The sequence below is a fragment of the Gymnoscopelus microlampas genome, assembly GCF_963454915.1.
Source record: "Gymnoscopelus microlampas genome assembly, contig: SCAFFOLD_60, whole genome shotgun sequence".
Classification (NCBI taxonomy): domain Eukaryota; kingdom Metazoa; phylum Chordata; class Actinopteri; order Myctophiformes; family Myctophidae; genus Gymnoscopelus; species Gymnoscopelus microlampas.
This window is the reverse complement of record NW_028155639.1, coordinates 74,028-94,423: the sequence shown is the minus strand read 5'-3', so window position 1 is coordinate 94,423 and position 20,396 is coordinate 74,028. Positions and strand designations below refer to the sequence as shown.

Sequence of the window (20,396 nt, the reverse complement as noted above, 5' to 3'; positions counted from 1 at the left end):
ACATATTGTGATTTGGTCTTTCATTGCAAAAAAAACACATCCATACCATGGCCAATATCTTCCAAATTGTCCTCTATTGTGATGCCAGCTTTAAGTGGTGCATCGTTACATTTCACATAGACATAAATGTACCCATGTGGTTTTGCCACTTGCAATGCATTTGCTGGTTGGAGGATCTTCATATTTGTATCATCTGCTTTAATTACAACATTGTCATAAAGCAAATGTCCCCAGAGGTGTCCCGGCTTTGGCCACAGAGCCTACATGACAAATGATTGAGCCCACTATTGTCTGAAAGCGGCACTTTTCTGACCTCTGACCTCACTGGACGGCCCGCCACTTTTTGTTTGAGCCCCGCCTGGCTTAGCGGAGAGTGTGGTGTTGTAGAGGAGGTCTCCCTGAACGCGTGCGTATGTCCAAAGTGTTGCCTCGCGGAGCCGTCTCCTGTGCAGCGCCCACTATTGTCTGAAAGCGGCACTTTTTGCCACTTGTCTGACATCTGACCTCACTGGACGGCCCGCCACTTTTTGTTTGAGCCCCGCCTGGCTTAGCGGAGAGTGTGGTATTGTAGAGGAAGTCTCCGTGAACGCGTGCGTATGTCCAAAGTGTTGCCTCGCGGAGCCGTCTCCTGTCCAGTGTCCAATTTGTATAGGCTATGGCGCTATGCATTCCTTTGAACAGCATTTATCCATTTATATAAATTATTAATGTTTTAAATCCCTTTTTTGTTACACAGAAACATAATATGTGTTGTATAGAAACATAATATGTCGTTTAAATGCTTAATTTATAAGTTTTAATGTGCAAATTAACCGTTTTTCAATGGCTCCTTTTTTGCTCTAGAGCAGTGGTTTTCAACCAGTGGTCCGGGGACCACCAGTGGTCCTTGAGGGGGTTCCAGGGGGTCCCCAGCTAAATGATGTATAGGAACCAAATGGACCCTTATGGGTCTGTAACTCTGAGGGTGTACAAATGGAACCAAATGGACCCGTTAAAAGATTTTTAAATAAAAATGGGGGTCCCAGAGATATAAATGCCATTAAATGGGGGTCCGTAGCCCTAATGCATGTCAAACTGGGGGTCCTTGAAATTGAAATGGTTGAGATTCACTGCTAGAGCCGTAAAAATCGTCTCTTATTGGGGGTCCCTGGCATATCTTTTCAAATGGGGGTCCCTGGGCTAATGTGTGTCAATTTGGGGGTCCTTGACGCAAAAAAGGTTGAAAACCACTGCTCTAGAGGGTACTCTTATTCTAGATCGTCAACCGGAAGTGCTCCGTTATTTCTGCTCACGGAACACAGCTCTCATTGAAACAGGGGAGTGTATGGGTATCAGTACTCCAGAGTATAGGTATTAGTACTCAATTTACGGTATTAGTACTCTCAGAGTAGAGACGGTTCAACATGGCGGACACAGAGACAGTAACTTAACGTCTCTAAACCGTTTCCTTCATTTCCTCTTGTTTGTTGTTTGAGGAGAAAATAAACAAAGCGTCATCAATGTGAACAGAATGGACCAATAAGAATAAATGCGTTTTATTCTGGATTTAAATTCTACAGAAGACCCTTTAAAGATTTAAAGTTTTTTCTCCATTTGTTTTTGTATTTTTTTGGGGGAGGAAATAAAGAAGAATCTTCCACCCGGTAGGAGTTCAGGTTTTTAATACATTATTAACGTGTTTTTAATACGTTATCACGTGTTTAAAATCATCTATTACACGTTTTAAATCCATTATTAACGACGTTTTACGGTCGATAATAGCAAACAACCGTTTATAAACAACACAGGGACGGCAACGGCGTTAGCGTTAGCATTAGCACCGCAGCTCGCGCTTGGTGTAGCGGTTGAATTATGACTCCGTTTGATCTCTTTATTCAACAATAAACACTTAAATCATCCTTAAACGATCGTTAACGATCGATTATGATCGACGACGTGACGCGGCCGTCGATTCCAGAGCGTTTTAGCGCCGTTAGCCCGCATTAGCACGTTAGCTTTAGCACGTTAGCTTCCATTATAGCTTCCCTTCCCTCTGGCTCTGCGTGAGGCTAAAGCTAACGATGCTAACGCTGTGTGTTAGCTAAACAAAACGATAAACACAGTAAAAACACAAGACAAGAGCGTAAAGGGTTAAAGCAGGGGGTCCGGGGTGCCCTAGGGGGTCCTCAGAGTTACTACAGGGGGGTCCGGGAGCGCTAGGGGGGGTCCTCAGAGTTACTATACAGGGGGGGTCTGACAAATCTTTGTGATATGATTATTTATTTTCAGTGGGTTCTCTAACTTTTTCATGTCAAGGACCCCCCAAATAGGCGCTTATAACCCCATGGACCCCCATTTGAAAAGATAAGCCAAGGGACCCCAATAAGAGAAGGTTTTTTATGGCTCTCTAGCAGTGATTCTCAACCGTCTTAATTTCAAGGACCCCCAGTTTGACATGCATTAGAGGCTACGGACCCCCGTTTAATCGCATTTATACCTCTGGGACCCCAATTTATATTGTAAAATCAATGTTAATGTAACTCTGAGAGTGTACAAATGGAACCAAATGGACCCGTTAGGGTCCATTTGGTTCCATTTGTACACTCTCAGAGTTACAGACCCATAAGGGTCCATTTGGTTCCTGTCCATCATTTAGCTGGGGACCCCCTGGAACCCCCTCAAGTACCCCTGGGGGTCCCCGGACCCCATTTTGAGAACCAACGGTGTAGAGGGAAAAAAAGAGCAGACCACGTACACAAAAAAAGTTTAATCTAAAAGACAATTTCTATACAATACAGAGGGGGTCCTTGCTTCATCTGTCTTCTGCTTCAGGGACCCCTTAGCTGAGAGAGAGATGAAGCAGGGACCCCTTAGCTGAGAGAGAGATGAAGCAGGGACCCACTTAGCTGAGAGAGAGATGAAGCAGGGACCCCTTAGCTGAGAGACAGATGAAGCAGGGACCCCTTAGCTGAGAGAGACAGATCAGGGACCCCTTAGCTGAGAGAGAGATGGACCAGGGACCCCTTAGCTGAGAGAAAAAACATATGTTGTATGAAAAAACGTATGTTTCTATATCAGTGGTGCTCAATCTTTTTCCTGTCAAGGACCCCCAAAATTATATGTATTGGCCGCGGACCCCCATCAAAATATCTTGTTCCAGGGACCCCCCAGAAGCAAAGATTTGAGTTAAAAATGTTCGCTTTAAAAATATATATATATTCAAAGATTTGCACACATTTTCGCTATTTTTCAAAAATAGCAGATCTACAAGCTCGTAGCGCGGCACCGAGTGCCGCGCTACGAGCTTGTAGATCTGCTATTTTTGAATAGCCAAAAATAGCTATTTTTGAATAGCTATTTTTGAATAGCTCAAATCTAAAAATGACAAAGTTCCAGGTCTTAATGGGTTAAAGTTTATTTTCACACATTTGAACAACTTTAAACCCTGGATACTTTGTCAACTTTGACCTTTGGGCCTCTGTACTTGGTCCGCTCTTTTTTTCCCCTATCTACACCCAAACCTGCTGAAAATAGTAGACCTACTGTGAGCGCATTGTTGTGTGAGCTTGTAGATCTGCTATTTTCGCCGGCTACAGTTCCCCTCAGAATGGGGGATGCTGGGGTTCAAGTGGTTAATGTGGAACAAATAAAGGTTACTATCGTACACAGATTATTATAGAATAAATACATTACAGATCTACAAGCTCAGAACGTGTGTCACCTTGCATGATGCGATGCGTTCTGAGCTTGTAGATCTGCTGTTTTAAAAATACCAGATGTTTTATAGCAGACCTACAGGTTAAATGTTGTATTGACTGAATTAGCTGGGGACCCCCCTGGCCTGAACGACCCCTGGGGGGGTCCCCTGTACCGCACTTTGAGAAGCTGTTGGAGATCAAAGTGAGAGTCTGGGACATGGATTTAGTTTTAGTGTTTAACCCATTGAGACCTGAAGCCGATTCTACATGTCAACTAAATTTCAACAGTTTTCTGAAAAACGTATGTTTCTATATCAGTGGTGCTCAATCTTTTTCATGTCAAGGACCCCCAAAATTATATGTATTTGGCCGCGGACCCCCATCAAAATATGTTGTTCCAGGGACCCCCCAGAAGCAAAGATTTGAGTTAAAAATGTTCGCTTTAAAAATATATATATATTCCGAAGATTTGCACACATTGTCACGATTTAAAAAAAATAGCAGATCTACAAGCTCGTAGCGCGGCACTCGGTGCCGCGCTACGAGCTTGTAGATCTGCTATTTTTGAATTGCACGAAGTGTAAAATAATGCCTTTTAGCTCAAATAAAAAATGACACAGTTCCAGGTCTTAATGGGTTAGTACTAGTGTGGTGGTGTTTAATTATTAGTGCATGTATGTATGTGTGCATGTGTATATGTATATGTATGTGTATGTGTATGTGCATGTATATATATATATATATATATAAACACACTACAGTAGTGTGATGGTGTAAGCATAACCTAGGTAAACTATGTCTAAACCTAACCTTATTCCTAACCTTAACCTCAGTAAAACTATGTCTAAACCTAACCTTATTCCTAACCTTAACCTCAGTAAAACTATGTCTAAACCTAACCTTATTCCTAACCTTAACCTCAGTAAAACTATGTCTAAACCTAACCTTATTCCTAAACTTAACCTCAGTAAAACTATGTCTAAACCTAACCTTATTCCTAACCTTAACCTCAGTAAAACTATGTCTAAACCTAACCTTATTCCTAACCTTAACCTCAGTAAACTATGTCTAAACCTAACCTTATTCCTAAACTTAACCTCATTAAACTATGTCTAAACCTAACCTTAACCTCAGTAAAACTATGTCTAAACCTAACCTTATTCCTAACCTTAACCTCAGTAAAACTATGTCTAAACCTAGGGTTAGGGTTAGGGTTAGGGTTAGGGTCCAACTAAGGTGGGACTCAGGGAGTTGGACGCCCCTGCCATGCACAGCCCCCAGTGAACATATCTCATATAGTTCACTGGTTATTTTATTCCATAGATGGTCACCATTTGGGAATACCCCCCTCTGGTGGACAAAATAAATCATTACACACATACACACGTGCACACAATGCCCTTTATATTTATGTATGTATATGTATGTATATATATGTATATATATGTGTATATGTGTTTTTTAAAACTGTCTAGTTGAAACAGTCTTTTAAGGGAGCAACAGATGGGCCAGTGCAATAGAGCATTTAATTTGCCTTTTTAAACCACACAACTCAATAACAATACCTAACCTTAACCTCAGTAAAACTATGTCTAAACCTAACCTTATTCCTAACCTTAACCTCAGTAAAACTATGTCTAAACCTAACCTTATTCCTAACCTTAACCTCAGTAAAACTATGTCTAAACCTAACCTTATTCCTAACCTTAACCTCAGTAAAACTATGTCTAAACCTAACCTTATTCCTAACCTTAACCTCAGTAAAACTATGTCTAAACCTAACCTTATTCCTAACCTTAACCTCAGTAAAACTATGTCTAAACCTAACCTTATTCCTAACCTTAACCTCAGTAAAACTATGTCTAAACCTAACCTTATTCCTAACCTTAACCTCAGTAAAACTATGTCTAAACCTAACCTTATTCCTAACCTTAACCTCAGTAAAACTATGTCTAAACCTAACCTTATTCCTAACCTTAACCTCAGTAAAACTATGTCTAAACCTAACCTTATTCCTAACCTTAACCTCAGTAAACTATGTCTAAACCTAACCTTATTCCAAACTTTAACCTCAGTAAACTATGTCTAAACCTAACCTTATTCCTAACCTTAACCTCAGTAAAACTATGTCTAAACCTAACCTTATTCCTAACTTTAACCTCAGTAAACTATGTCTAAACCTAACCTTATTCCTAACCTTAACCTCAGTAAACTATGTCTAAACCTAACCTTATTCCTAACCTTAACCTCAGTAAAACTATGTCTAAACCTAACCTTATTCCTAAACCTAACCTCAGTAAAACTATGTCTAAACCTAACCTTAACCTCAGTAAAACTATGTCTAAACCTAACCTTATTCCTAACCTTAACCTCAGTAAAACTATGTCTAAACCTAACCTTATTCCTAACCTTAACCTCAGTAAAACTATGTCTAAACCTAACCTTATTCCTAACCTTAACCTCAGTAAACTATGTCTAAACCTAACCTTATTCCTAAACGTAACCTCAGTAAAACTATGTCTAAACCTAACCTTATTCCCAAACATAACCTCAGTAAAACTATGTCTAAACATAACCTTATTCTTAACCTCAACCTCAGTAAAACTATGTCTAAACCTAACCTTATTCCTAACCTTAACCTCAGTAAACTATGTCTAAACCTAACCTTATTCCTAACCTTAACCTCAGTAAACTTTAAACTATGTCTAAACCTAACCTTATTCCTAACCTTAACCTCATTAAAACTATGTCTAAACCTAACCTTATTCCTAACCTTAACCTCATTAAAACTAAGTCTAAACCTAACCTTATTCCTAACCTTAACCTCAGTAAAACTATGTCTAAACCTAACCTTATTCCTAACCTTAACCTCAGTAAAACTATGTCTAAACCTAACCTTATTCCTAACCTTAACCTCAGTAAAACTATGTCTAAACCTAACCTTATTCCTAACCTTAACCTCAGTAAAACTATGTCTAAACCTAACCTTATTCCTAACCTTATCCTCAGTAAAACTATGTCTAAACCTAACCTTATTCCTAACCTTAACCTCAGTAAACTATGTCTAAACCTAACCTTATTCCTAACTTTAACCTCAGTAAAACTATGTCTAAACCTAACCTTATTCCTAACCTTAACCTCAGTAAAACTATGTCTAAACCCAACCTTATTCCTAACCTAAACCTCAGTAAAACTATGTCTAAACCTAACCTTATTCCTAACCTTAACCTCAGTAAACTATGTCTAAACCTAACCTTATTCCTAACTTTAACCTCAGTAAACTATGTCTAAATCTAACCTTATTCCTAACCTTAACCTCAGTAAACTATGTCTAAACCTAACCTTATTCCTAACTTTAACCTCAGTAAACTATGTCTAAATCTAACCTTATTCCTAACTTTAACCTCAGTAAAACTATGTCTAAACCTAACCTTATTCCTAACCTTAACCTCAGTAAAACTATGTCTAAACCTAACCTTATTCCTAACCTTAACCTCAGTAAAACTATTTCTAAACCTAACCTTACTCCTGACCTTAACCTCAGTAAACTATTGTCTAAACCTAACCTTATTCCTAACCTTAGCCTCAGTAAAACTATGTCTAAACCTAACCTTATTTCTAACTTTAACCTCAGTAAAACTGTCTAAACCTAACCTTATTCCTAACTTTAACCTCAGTAAAACTATGTCTAAACCTAACCTTATTCCTAACCTTAACCTCAGTAAAACTATGTCTAAACCTAACCTTATTCCTAACCTTAACATCAGTAAACTATGTCTAAACCTAACCTTATTCCTAACTTTAACCTCAGTAAAACTATGTCTAAACCTAACCTTATTCCTAACCTTAACCTCAGTAAAACTATGTCTAAACCTAACCTTATTCCTAACCTAAACCTCAGTAAAACTATGTCTAAACCTAACCTTATTCCTAACCTTAACCTCAGTAAACTATGTCTAAACCTAACCTTATTTCTAACTTTAACCTCAGTAAACAATGTCTAAATCTAACCTTATTCCTAACTTTAACCTCAGTAAAACTATGCCTAAACCTAACCTTATTCCTAACCTTAACCTCAGTAAAACTATGTCTAAACCTAACCTTATTCCTAACCTTAACCTCAGTAAAACTATGTCTAAACCTAACCTTATTCCTAACCTTAACCTCAGTAAAACTATGTCTAAACCTAACCTTATTCCTAGACTTAATCTCAGCTGCCTAACCCTTAACTTATTTCTGACCCTTATCTTAACTAATGGTACCAGCCCTAGTTACTATTAATTAACTCTAATATGTTTAACCCATTGAGACCTGAAGCCGATTCTACATGTCTCCTAAATCTCAACAGTTTTCTGAAAAACGTGTGTTTCTATATCAGTGGTGCTCAATCTTTATCATGTCAAGGACCCCCAAAATTATATGTATTTGGCCGCGGACCCCCATCAAAATATGTTGTTCCAGGGACCCCCCAGAAGCAAAGATTTGAGTTAAAAATATTCGCTTTATAAATATATATATTGAAAGATTTGCGCACATTTTCACGATTTTTCAAAAATAGCAGATCTACAAGCTCGTAGCGCGGCACTCGTTGCCGCGCTACGAGCTTGTAGATCTGCTATTTTTGAATAGCCAAAAGTGTAAAATAATACTTTTTAGCTCAAAGCTAAAAATGACACAGTTCCAGGTCTTAATGGGTTAATTAACTAATAACGTTTTTTATTTTCAATACCAGAATGCCGTCTGAAGCCCAGGAGCCTCGGGACCGAGGCCCGCCCCCCCCTCCTCCTCCTCCCGTCACCCGGGCCGGACGGAGCGCCTTATTGGCCAAAGCCGCCGCCGTCGCCGCTAGCTCCACCCCCCCCGAGAAGCGGCCGCGGGGAAGACCTCGAAAAGACGGAAGCGCCGGCCCCCGATCCACACCTGCCACACCCGCCACCACGCCTCCTCCTACCACCAAGCCCCGGTCTACTCCAACTTCAACCACACCTGCCACACCCGCTAGACCTCGAAAAGACGGAAGCAACCCTAGATCTACACCTGCCACCCCAGGGTCTGCACCTTCGGCTAAACCTCGCTCCGCTGCTTCAACCGCACCTGCTAAACCTCTGAAAGATGGAAGCAGCCCCCGATCCACACCTGCCACTCCTCCCACACCTGCTACTAGACCCCGCTCCACTCCTCCTTCAACCACACCTGCCACACCCGCTAAACCTCGACGAGACGGAAGCAGCCCCCGTTCTGCTGCACCTCCATCTTCAACCACACCTCCCTCTTCAACCACACCTCCCTCTTCAACCACACCTCCCTCTTCAACCACACCTCCCTCTTCAACCACACCTGCTGCTGCTAAACCCCGCTCCGCTCCTTCTTCAACCACACCTGCCACACCTGCTGCCAGACCTCGAAAAGACGAGAGCAGCCCCCGATCCACACCTGCCACACCTGCTGCCACCAAGCCCCGCTCCACTCCTTCTAAAACACCTCCTCCTCCTCCTGCTGCTCCTCACGCTGGGTCTGCAGCTCCTCCATCTACAAGAGGAAGGAAGTGAGTAGCACCTCCCTTTAAAACCTCCTTCTAGAGCCTCCTCCTCCGGTTCTGAGCCGTCTGTATCTCATAGACGTACAAAGGTAGAGGCGTCTGTATCTCATAGACGTACAAAGGTAGAGGCGTCTGTATCTCATAGACGTACAAAGGTAGAGGCGTCTGTATCTCATAGACGTACAAAGGTAGAGGCGTCTGTATCTCATAGACGTACAAAGGTAGAGGCGTCTGTATCTCATAGACGTACAAAGGTAGAGGCGTCTGTATCTCATAGACGTACAAAGGTAGAGGCGTCTGTATCTCATAGACACATAAAGGTAGAGCCTCCTCAGGTTCTGAGGCGTCTGGATCTCATAGACGTACAAAGGTAGAGGCGTCTGTATCTCATAGACGCATAAAGGTAGAGCCTCCTCAGGTTCTGAGGCGTCTGGATCTCATAGACGTACAAAGGTAGAGGCGTCTGGATCACAAGGCACTGCTCCTTTAAAACTCCTTTAAACCTCATTGTCTCCGCCAGGAGACTATGTTTTCACTTTCCGTCCCCCCCCCCCCCCTCGGCCAAGCTAACATTGGTCAAGCCTCACGTGACACGTGACAATACGTTGAAAGAGTGTGCTCTGATTGGCTAGTGAGACGCATGACGTATAGCGGCCTATAAATAGATGTGTCACTTTGAAAGAGTCTGTGTCTCTTTCAAAGTGAGGTAAGACAGGAGTAATCACCAAATGGCTGAGAAATGGCGGAGCAATACATGATGTAGACACACTGGTGCAGTGGTGGAAAAAGTACTCCAATTCTCTACTTAAGTAAAAGTACCAATACTGCAATATAAAAATACTCTGATACAAGTAAAAGTCCAGAATTCAAAATGCACTTGAGTAAAAGTACAAACGTATTGGCATCAAAATTTACTTAAAGTACCAAATTTCAAATAGCCTAGGTATAAAATAGGTTTAAAGTGGTTAATGTATGTTTCATTATATCATAGTTTATATCTGAAAAGTAAATAGTAACTAAAGTTTTCAAGTAATTGTAGTGGAGTAAAAGTACAATATTTGCCTCTGAGATGTAGTGGAGTAGAAGTAAAAGTATTGGAAATTGGAAATACTCAAGTAAAGTACAAATACCTCAAAATGTTACTTAATTACAGTACTTAAGTAAATGTACTTAGTTACTTTCCACCACTGGTGTCATCACAATACGTAATATAAATAGCTTAGACAGGATTAATCAAGAACAGTACATTCCAGTACAAACTGATATCACAGTTGATGACAGATGATAGCACGGTTCTGCTGGCGGAGACTTGTGCTCCGAGGAGCACATTTTCTAGTTAAATATAAAATAAAAAAAAATCACAGAAAAAATGTATTGACTATTTTGCAGTGGAACCGGCTATTTCCGGAGTGCGGCACCCACACACAGCTAAGCATAAAACATGGATTAAAGTTCTCAGTCACCATGACTGATTTCAGTCATTTGGAGTCCATAGAAGCCAGCATGTTTTCTAGGGAAGCGTGTTGCGCAGCGAAAATAGCCGATCTACAAGCTCTCAATGCGTCTGCGACGCATTAAGAGCTTGTAGAATGCGCTATTTTCGATTATTAATTTTGAAAGATTAGAGCATTTGAAGTGGTCAAACTAGCAATATGTTCAGAAGCATATTCCATAAAACCCTAATATCTCGGATGTTTAATAAAAGTAAAGGCTAAAGCCTCAGTCTGTGATTTTTTTCAAGGCAGAAAAAATATGACTGAAAACCTAATTTGACATATTATGTCCATTGTTTAGGAAACAGCGCTACTGTGGGGGGGGGGGGGGGCTCCTTTCACACTGTTTCACAAATGTTAATAATAGGACTTGGCCATACACATTTTTTTCAGTCGTGATGTTTTATTTTGCTTTAATCCATGATAAAATGACTAGTCTTAGTTCTACTGGATCTCTTCTCCTCTAGTCTTATAGTCAGGGGATATTAGCAGAATAGTTTCCAATCTTGGAATAAATTCCTTACCAAAAAAAAATCTTCACCAATGTGTTTGTAAAGGTGTCTAGTAACCAGTGGTGGAAAAAGTACTCAAATGTTTTACTTAAGTAAAAGTATCAATACTGCACTGTAGAAGTACTCTGTTACAAGTAAATGTCCGGAATTCTAAATTTACTTGAGTAAAAGTACAGAAGTATTGGCATCAAAATGTAGTTAAAGTACCAAAAGTAAAAGTACAAATATGTTTGAAAATAGCCGATCTACAAGCTCATTGTTTTTAAAGTGGTTAATGTATGTTTTATAATGTAATAATTTATATCTGAAAAGTAACTAGTAACTAAAGTTTTCAAGTAATTGTAGTGTAGTAAAAGTACAATATTTGCCTCTGAGATGTAGTGGAGTAGAAGTAAAAGTACTGGAAATTGGAAATACTCAAGTAAAGTACAAATACCTCAAAATTGTACTTAAGTACAGTACTTAAGTAAATGTACTTAGTTACTTTACACCACTGCTAGTAACACATCTCACACAGACTGAAATTCAGTCCCCCTAGGAGACTTTTTGACAGCTCCTTAAAGTTGGGGTACCCACCATAACCTTGGTTAAAAAAAAATCAAAATCAAAAATCTAAATTTAATTGTGTTTTAAGTAGCATGTGAGGGGTCAAACTAGGGTGTTTTTATCATTTGTTTTGCACCAAACCCACTCCTTGGGCTAAAAACCATCCTTTTCCAGGTATACTTTTTGTGTAAAAAGCCCATTGAGATTGGGTTAGGTTTTTAGCCCAAGGAGTGGTTTTGGTGCAAAACAAATGCTTGCAATGGATTCAGAATCATAAAAACACCCTAGTTTGACCCCTCACATGCTATTTAACCCATTGAGACCTGAAGCCGATTCTACATGTCTCCTAAATCTCAACAGTATTCTGAAAAACGTATGTTTCTATATCAGTGGTGCTCAATCTTTTTCATGTCAAGGACCCCCAAAATTATATGTATTTGGCCACGGACCCCCATCTAAAAAATATATGTTCCAGGGACCCCCAGAAGCAACGATTTGAGTTAAAGATGTTCGCTTTAAAAATATATATATTCAAAGATTTGCACACATTCTCACGAATTTTCAAAAATAGCAGATCTACAAGCTCGTAGCTGAGCTTGTAGATCTGCTATTTTTGAATAGCCCAAAGTGTAAAATAATGCTTTTTAGCTCAAATCTAAAAATGACACAGTTCCAGGTCTTAATGGGTTAAAACAGAATTATTATTATTTTTTTTAACCAAGGTTATGGTGGGTACCCCAACTTTAAGGAGCTGTCAAAAATTGTGCATTTCAGCCTTTGTGAGATGTGTTACTAGCAGTGGTGGAAAAAGTACTCCAATTCTCTACTTAAGTAAAAGTACCAATACTGCAATATAAAAATACTCTGATACAAGTAAAAGTCCAGAATTCAAAATGTACTTGAGTAAAAGTACAAACGTATTGGCATCAAAATGTACTTAAAGTACCAAAAGTAAAAGTACTAAATATTTGAAAATAGCAGATCTACAAGCTCACAACGCGATGCGACGCGTTGTGAGCTTGTAGATCTGCTATTTTCAAATAGCCTAGGTATAAAATAGGGCTAAAGTGGTTAATGTATGTTTTATAATGTAATAATTTACATCTGAAAAGTAACTAGTAACTAAAGTTTTCAAGTAAATGTAGTGGAGTAAAAGTACAATATTTGCCTCTGAGATGTAGTGGAGTAGAAGTAAAAGTATTGGAAATCGGAAATACTCAAGTAAAGTACAAATACCTCAAAATTGTACTCAAGTACAGTACTTGAGTAAATGTACTTAGTTACTTTCCGCCACTGCTGGACACCTTTACAAACACATTGGTGAAGATTTGTTTTGGTAAGGAATTTATTCCAAGATCTTTTTAATATCCCCTGACTATTAGTTCTACTGGGTCTCTATGCCCCCCCCAAGCATTACTCTACACCAGTGGTTCTCAACCAGTGGTCCGGGGACCACCAGTGGTCCTTGAAGGGGCTCCAGGTGGTCCCCAGCTAAGTAGTAGATAGTTAGGAACCAAATGGACCCTTATGGGTCTGTAACTCTGAGAGTGTCCAAATGGAACCAAATGGACCCTTATGGGTCTGTAACTCTGAGAGTGTCCAAATGGAACCAAATGGACCCTTATGGGTCTGTAACTCTGAGAGTGTCCAAATGGAACCAAATGGACCCTAACGGGTCCATTTGGTTCCATTTGGACACTCTCAGAGTTACATTAACATTGATTTTACAATATAAATTGGGGTCCCAGAGGTATAAATGTTATTAAATGGGGGTCCGTAGCCTCTAATGCATGTCAAACTGGGGGTCCTTGAAATTAAAATGGTTGAGAATCACTGCTAGAGCCGTAAAAAACATTGTCTTATGAGGGGAGTCCCTGGCTTATCTTTTCAAATGGGGGTCCGCGGGGCTACTAAGTTTCAATTTGGGGGTCCTTGACATGAAAAGGGTTGAACGCTGGTCACAGCATCAACGCTCTGCAGGAAGGAAGTGTTTCTCTCTCTCACACACACACACACACACACACACACACACACACACACACACACACACACACACACACACACACACAGGAAGTGGGTGAAGTGCATCGTGCTGCAGAGGAAGATAAGAGCAGAACGCTGCATGTCGACACGTCTGCTTAACCCTTTGAGACCTGAAGCCGATTCTACACGTCTCATAAATATCAACATAATTCTGAAAAAAACGTACGTTTCTATATCAGTGGTGCTCAATCTTTTTCATGTCAAGGACCCCCACAATTATATGTAATAATTGGTCGCGGACCCCCATCAAAATATTCAGTTCCAGGGACCCCCCCCAAGAAGCAACGATTTGAGTTAAAAATGTTCTCTTTAAAAAAAATATATATTCAAAGATGTGCACACATTTTCACGATTTTTCAAAAATAGCAGATCTACAAGCTCGTAGCGCGGCACTCGGTGCCGCGCTACGAGCTTGTAGATCTGCTATTTTTTGAATAGCCAAAAAAGTGTAAAATAATGCTTTTTTAGCTCAAATCTAAAAATGACACAGTTCCAGGTCTTAAAGGGTTAATATAAGTATCATAATGTCATCATTTTATCCATAGGACCCCCCATAGGGGACCACCCCCCCCTAACTAGATATGTGTTGTTAAAATGTTTCAAAACTATTGGTGTTGTGAGCGTGTTTGTTTGTTTGTTTGTTTTATTTTCACTTACAGGAGAATTTAAAAATGAGTCACAAAGATTCTTTACGAACGTGAAGGATTCCTTAAAGACCTTAAAGAGTGTAAAATACATCCTAAAGAGTTCCTCTTTTCCTAAAGACCCTCCAGGCCCTAGCAGGGGTGATGCAACTTTGATGATGGAGAGGGCCACTATATTTCCACACTCACTCCTCTAGGTCTCTAGGGGCCACATTGCATATATCCAGAGGATATATCCAGAGGGGCCACATTGCATATACTGTCGGGCCAGTCACACAAAAGTAGCAAAAATAGCCGATCTACAAGCTCAAAACACGTCGCAGCGCGACGCGTTTTGAGCTTGTAGTTCGGCTATTTTTTTATTGGAATCCTGATTATTTTTTGCAATTTTTTAATTGGAATCCTGATTATTTTTTGCTATTTTTTTATTGGAATCCTGATTATTTTTTGCTATTTTTTTTTATTGGAATCCTGATTATTTTTTGCTATTTTTTAATTGGAATCCTGAAAAGTAACATTTTTATTTCATTTCAAATGCATTTAGTTATACTTATGTTAACTTTATGAACTTAAATACAAACACATTGGACATAAAAAAAGACAATAACTAGTCATTGGAGCTACTAATGTAGACTGAAGTCATTAAATGTTTTTATGTGGACACGCCTCCAGTTCATTAAGTATGCCTGGTTCTCACCTTAGCACCTCCTCCACCACCTGTGTTGCTAGGTTTTCAATGTAATGGGTCCTGGGATGCAAGGGTGGTCTTTTAGATGGGTCCCAGGGACATTTTATGGGTCCCACAAAAATGCACAGCGTTTAACTCGTGTTTCATCTTATATGGTTATATTCATGTAGAACATGTATCTGAAAGAAAAGTACACAATTCCAAATCCGACAACTAGTACTTGTAGTACTTGATTTGGGTTTAGAAAATAGGCTTGCTATTTTCTGTTGCCCTGCAGCAGGCTTGAGAATCTTTTTTGGTGCCATTTTACACTAACATTATTTTTTTTTCTTTTATTTGTATAGTTTATTTTTAATTCACGTTTGTTGTTTTCAAACGTGTCAACCATCAGGTCTGCTACGGGTCTACAGGTCTACGTCATGGCAGAGACGTCACTTTTCAACTCCGCAACAGACGGCCCTTGTGTGTGTGTGTTACACGCAAAATCGTTACCCAAAGGATTCGGTCTGAGCAATGAGCATGCGCAAAATGGCGGCTCCCATGGATCCTTATTATTATCATTTGTATCGTCTTTCTAAGACTATTTCTACGTGGATTTTATCGTTTATAAAGTAGGATAAAGTAGGATGTGGCCATGCAAAATGGTGGTGTCCCATGGATTTGTAAAATATTCGCGGTAAAAAAAATATTTTACCGCAAATTATTTTCATTTTTTTTTTTTGTTGGTGACAATTGTAGTGCGTCCCAGGACGCACCGATGGTGCCATGAATGCGTCCTTTTTCAATATGGTGCGTCAGAGACGCAGGACGCAGGCCTATGAGCATCTCTGTTAGCACCACCCACCTGTCCTAGTCCCTCCTCCTCCTCATGCCCACACCTGTTGTGTTATGATAATGAGGGGGAGGGTATGTTTTTTGGGGGCTCTGTGATGTCACTAAAGGGCTGTTTTTCTATTGCCACGTTTGACCCTCAAGATTTCACTCTCCAGGTAGAAACTCCAAATAGTCAGAGAAGACATAAAACACCATAAAACCACCTCCGGGGGGCTTAATGAAGTTCTATCAACCTCATAGACACATGAAAAAGTGCAAAAACATGGCACTAGCTCTTTAAGTGAAGGTGGGGGCCGCATGTGGCCCCCGGGGGCCCACCAGTTGCCCATGTATGCTCCAGGGCCTTGAGAAGAATATGTGTTCATTCATATATAAAATAACATCAATTTAGAAAATATGTTTATTCATATATAAAATAACATCAATTTAGAATAGACACAACTATTACAGATGAAACGTTTATAGACATGACATACAGATGCAGAAAGAATGAAACGGCTGAAACATATTGCAATAACCTCACTTTGCATTATTGTGTCTGAAACTGTGTGTGTGTGTGTGTGCGTGTGTGTGTGTGTGTGTGTGTGTGTGTGTGTGTGTGTGTGTGTGTGTGTGTGTGTGTGTGTGTGTGTGTGTGTGTGTGTGTGTGTGTGTGTGTGTGTGTGTGTGTGTGTGTGTGTGTGTGTGTGTGTGTGTGTGTGTGTGTGTGTGTGTGTGTGTGTGTGTGCGTGTGTGTGTGTGTATAGCGGGAGGGGTCGTGATGTTTTGGAGTCGGTCGCACCGAGCAGCAAGACCTCCAACACAACAGGTACGTGTGTGTGTGTGTGTGTGTGTGTGTGTGTCCATCTATAGCAGTGGTTTTCAACCAGTGGTCCGGGGACCACCAGTGGTCCTTGAGGGGGTTCCAGGGGGTCCCCAGCTAAATTAATAGTTAGGAACCAAATGGACCCTTGTATGTCTGTAACTCTGAGAGTGTACAAATGGAACCAAATGGACCCTAACGGGTCCATTTGGTTCCATTTGTACACTCTCAGAGTTACATGAACACTGATGATGATACAGTATAGATTGGGACGCCCAAGTAATCAAAATGGTTGAGTCCCTGGCATATCTTTTCAAATGGGCGTCCCTGGGCTAATATGTGTCAATTTGGTGGTCCTTGACGCAAAAAAGGTTGAAAACCACTGCTCTATGAGGCCAAATCTCATTTGAAAAGTATATTAAGAGGATATGAAAGCCATTTAAAATGTTTATACTATTAACGATCATCCTACACACCTGCTCCCAAATCATTCCAGTGCAAACATGACGCGTACACGTCAGTGAAGAAACCACTGAGAACATCTCTAATTATTACTCATTAATACTCATTACTACAAAGGGTGTCACGATACTCGATACGTATCGAAATCGAACCGAAAATGACGTTCGATACAGTGTATTGAAATCAAAAGCCGTATCGCGATTCAAGGGTTAATTAAAAAAGAAATACTCCCGCGCATGCGCACATCCGATTGCACGTCCGGATGAAGCCATGCGCCGCTGAGCCGCTGTGTGTGCTTACGACGGGGGAGGAAAAAAAAAAGACGACAGGACCAACCCACACACACACTACAGAGGAGTTTGGAGGAGACAGAGACCGCTGTAGCGTTGCGTCTGTAGGCTACTACTACTTTACATTTCACCATGGCCACTGCTGAAGCCAGCGATGGTAATGATGATGATACACAACCGGAAGAATTGGAAAGCCCTCCCGCTTCCTTTGAGTCAAAAGTCTGGCAATATTTTGTCTTCCCAGTGAATTATGAGGCACCCGACGCGTTGTTGACAAAACGGCTACCGTTTGTCCATTATGCTCCACATTGATAGTCGATCCGTATTCTCTTTTTCCCCTCTACTCTACACCTATACGAGTCTCGGCCAAAAAATAGCCGATCTACAAGCTGCGAGGCGTTGTGAGCTTGTAGATCGGCTAAAGTTCACCTCAGAAAAGGGATGGGGTTAAGGTAAAACAAAAAAAAAAGCCCTGTTGAAGACCCCTGGCTTAGCTTATTATTCGCATTTCTTGTTTGTTAAATCTCTTACCTGTTCAGACAACGTGAACATACTTTAAGATGTTTAAGAACATTTAGCCAAATAACCGTTGTCTTTGGATCATTTTTGGGGCGGTGTAGCCGCCCCCTATAAGTGAGTTTTGGACACTGACCAATCCTGCACCGTTATTGGCCAATAGTCTACAACGCAGTCTACAACCCTAACCCTTCCATTGTTAATGCAAATCGATACTTTTGCAAAGTCAGCCAATCACATTACAGCTAGTGTCCATCGCCACTAGCTGTAATGTGATTGGCTGACTTTGCAAATTCAGGACTGTGATTGGCTAGCGAAACACATGACACATGTGCAGCCCTATGAATAGCAGTATGGACTTTAAAAAAGTCATTTATCCTTTTTTTTAAAAGTGAGTCATGTTGTGATGACCACACACCGCCCACTTCACACTGGGTGTGATTTTTTCTTACATGTTCAACTTTATATTTAGATTTTATTTAGTTATAGAGCTTCACAACAATGTTGTTGTTAACTCATCTTAAAGTTGTTGTAAGGGCATAAAACCCGTTTTGTTCTCATTCTCATTTGATATTATTCAAATAAAAGGGACTAATTGAGAAACATGTGTTTTTCTTTACAAATAAAGACAATAGGCTAAATTAACAATCACTCAAAGCTGAACAAAGGACGTTTCAGAAATATATATCGTATCGAAAATCGAATCGAATCGTGACCTTAAAATCGAGAGTCGAATCATGGATTAGGCGTATCGTGACACCCCTAATTACTACTCATTACTACTCATTACTACTCATTACTATGACATCATCGTCTCAGACCATCTGGTCAAGGTCCATTTGGTACCTACCAGTCATTTAGCTGGGGACCTCCTGGAACCTCCTCAAAAGACCCCCGGGGGGGATCCCCACCAGACCCTACTTTAAGAACCCTCTCTCTCTCTCTCTCTGTAGAGGTGAAGCCAGGCGCTCGCCGCCGCTCGACCTCCAGGAGGAAATCGAACCCCGACCCGGCAGAAGAAGAAGAAGTGGTCCCCCCCGTCCCCCCCCCCTCCTCTACCAAACCCGGGAAACCAGCCAGAACCAGAACCAGAGCCCTGGTTTCTACTGTCCCCCCCTCTGTCCCCTCTGACCCTAAGCCAGAGGACACACCCACCAGCCCCGCCCCTGCTGTTAGCCCCGCCCCCATGGAGGTGGTGACCTCCTGTAGTTCCGGCCCTCCGGTGCCTGAGGAGGCGCCAGAGAGCAGAGAGCCAGAGAGTCCCGTGATGGAGCAACAACAACAACACCAACAACGGACGACGGTAAGAATCATTATTATTATTATGGTGGATCTGATCGTCCCTACAGTGCACTGTGATGTCATAGTGCATTGGTTCTCAACCTGTGGGTCGGGACCCCCTGTGGTCGGGACCCCCAGGGGGGTCCCCACATGATTTTTGGGGGGTCCCCAGATGACAGTGAAGTGACATTTTATGGACTTTTAACACATTGGGTGCCAGGTTTTTTTAAAAACAGAGTACACTGAGTGCCAGGACTTTTTAACCATTTTTTAGGAGCCGAGATACAGGATTTTGAAGTCATAAGTTAACCAGAAAGTGGATTGGAGTCATAATCTTCGGAAAATGATATCTCCTGGTGCTTAGAAGGTAAAAAAAAATAAAAAATTGAATTTCTTTTTTTTGAAAAAACATTTTTTTTTTTCAATTTTTTTTTTTTTTCAAAAAACGTATATATACGGTTTTGGCACTCCGTGTAAGTATTGCAAAAACCGTATATATACGGTTTTGGCACTCCGTGTAAGTATTGCAAAAAACGTATATATACGGTTTTGGCACCCAATGTGTTAAGACATTTTTTACCCAACAAATTTAAAGAAATGAAAGAAAAGAAAAAGACCATTACTGCATCAAAAGTAATCAACAAACTATACTATAAAACATTGGCCAGCTTGTCAAATTATATAAGAAAGAGGCAAATTGTGAAAATAGCAGATCTACAAGCTCACAACGCCTCGCGTTGCGAGGCGTTGTGAGCTTGTAGATCGGCTATTTTCCACGGTATTTACCTGTGGAACGGAGTCAAACAAAAATGGGGGGGGTCCCCAGTTCAAATGTGATTATTTTGGGGGTCACGGCCTGAAAAGGTTGAGAACCCCTGTACTCTATGACATCACACTGTTCACCGTGACATCATCACGCTGTACATTATTCCGTTCCGCCCGCTCTGCGTAACAGAACAACCAGCTTCTTCTCTTGCCCTGTTGCATCATGGGCCTTATTATCCTGAAGGGACTAACATGTCAGATATAGAAACCTAGACACCTCATTGGCCTCTGCAGTTCATTGGAG

At 40.8% G+C, this 20,396-nt stretch overlaps 1 protein-coding gene across 1 annotated transcript in view; it reads left to right on the top strand.

The window, feature by feature from the left end:
* Nucleotides 1-1,625: 1,625 nt before the first annotated feature.
* The window catches only part of LOC311041342 (uncharacterized protein), a gene marked incomplete at its 3' end in the record, with an annotated part of 90,586 nt that continues 71,815 nt past the window's right edge, over nt 1,626-20,396 (top strand). Inside the window, exons 1-4 of the mRNA XM_084086250.1 lie at nt 1,626-1,643; nt 8,410-9,222; nt 16,723-16,784; nt 19,000-19,076. Coding sequence (XP_083942376.1) covers nt 8,411-9,222; nt 16,723-16,784; nt 19,000-19,076 — 951 coding nt within the window. The remainder of the gene's footprint in view (nt 1,644-8,409; nt 9,223-16,722; nt 16,785-18,999; nt 19,077-20,396) is intronic.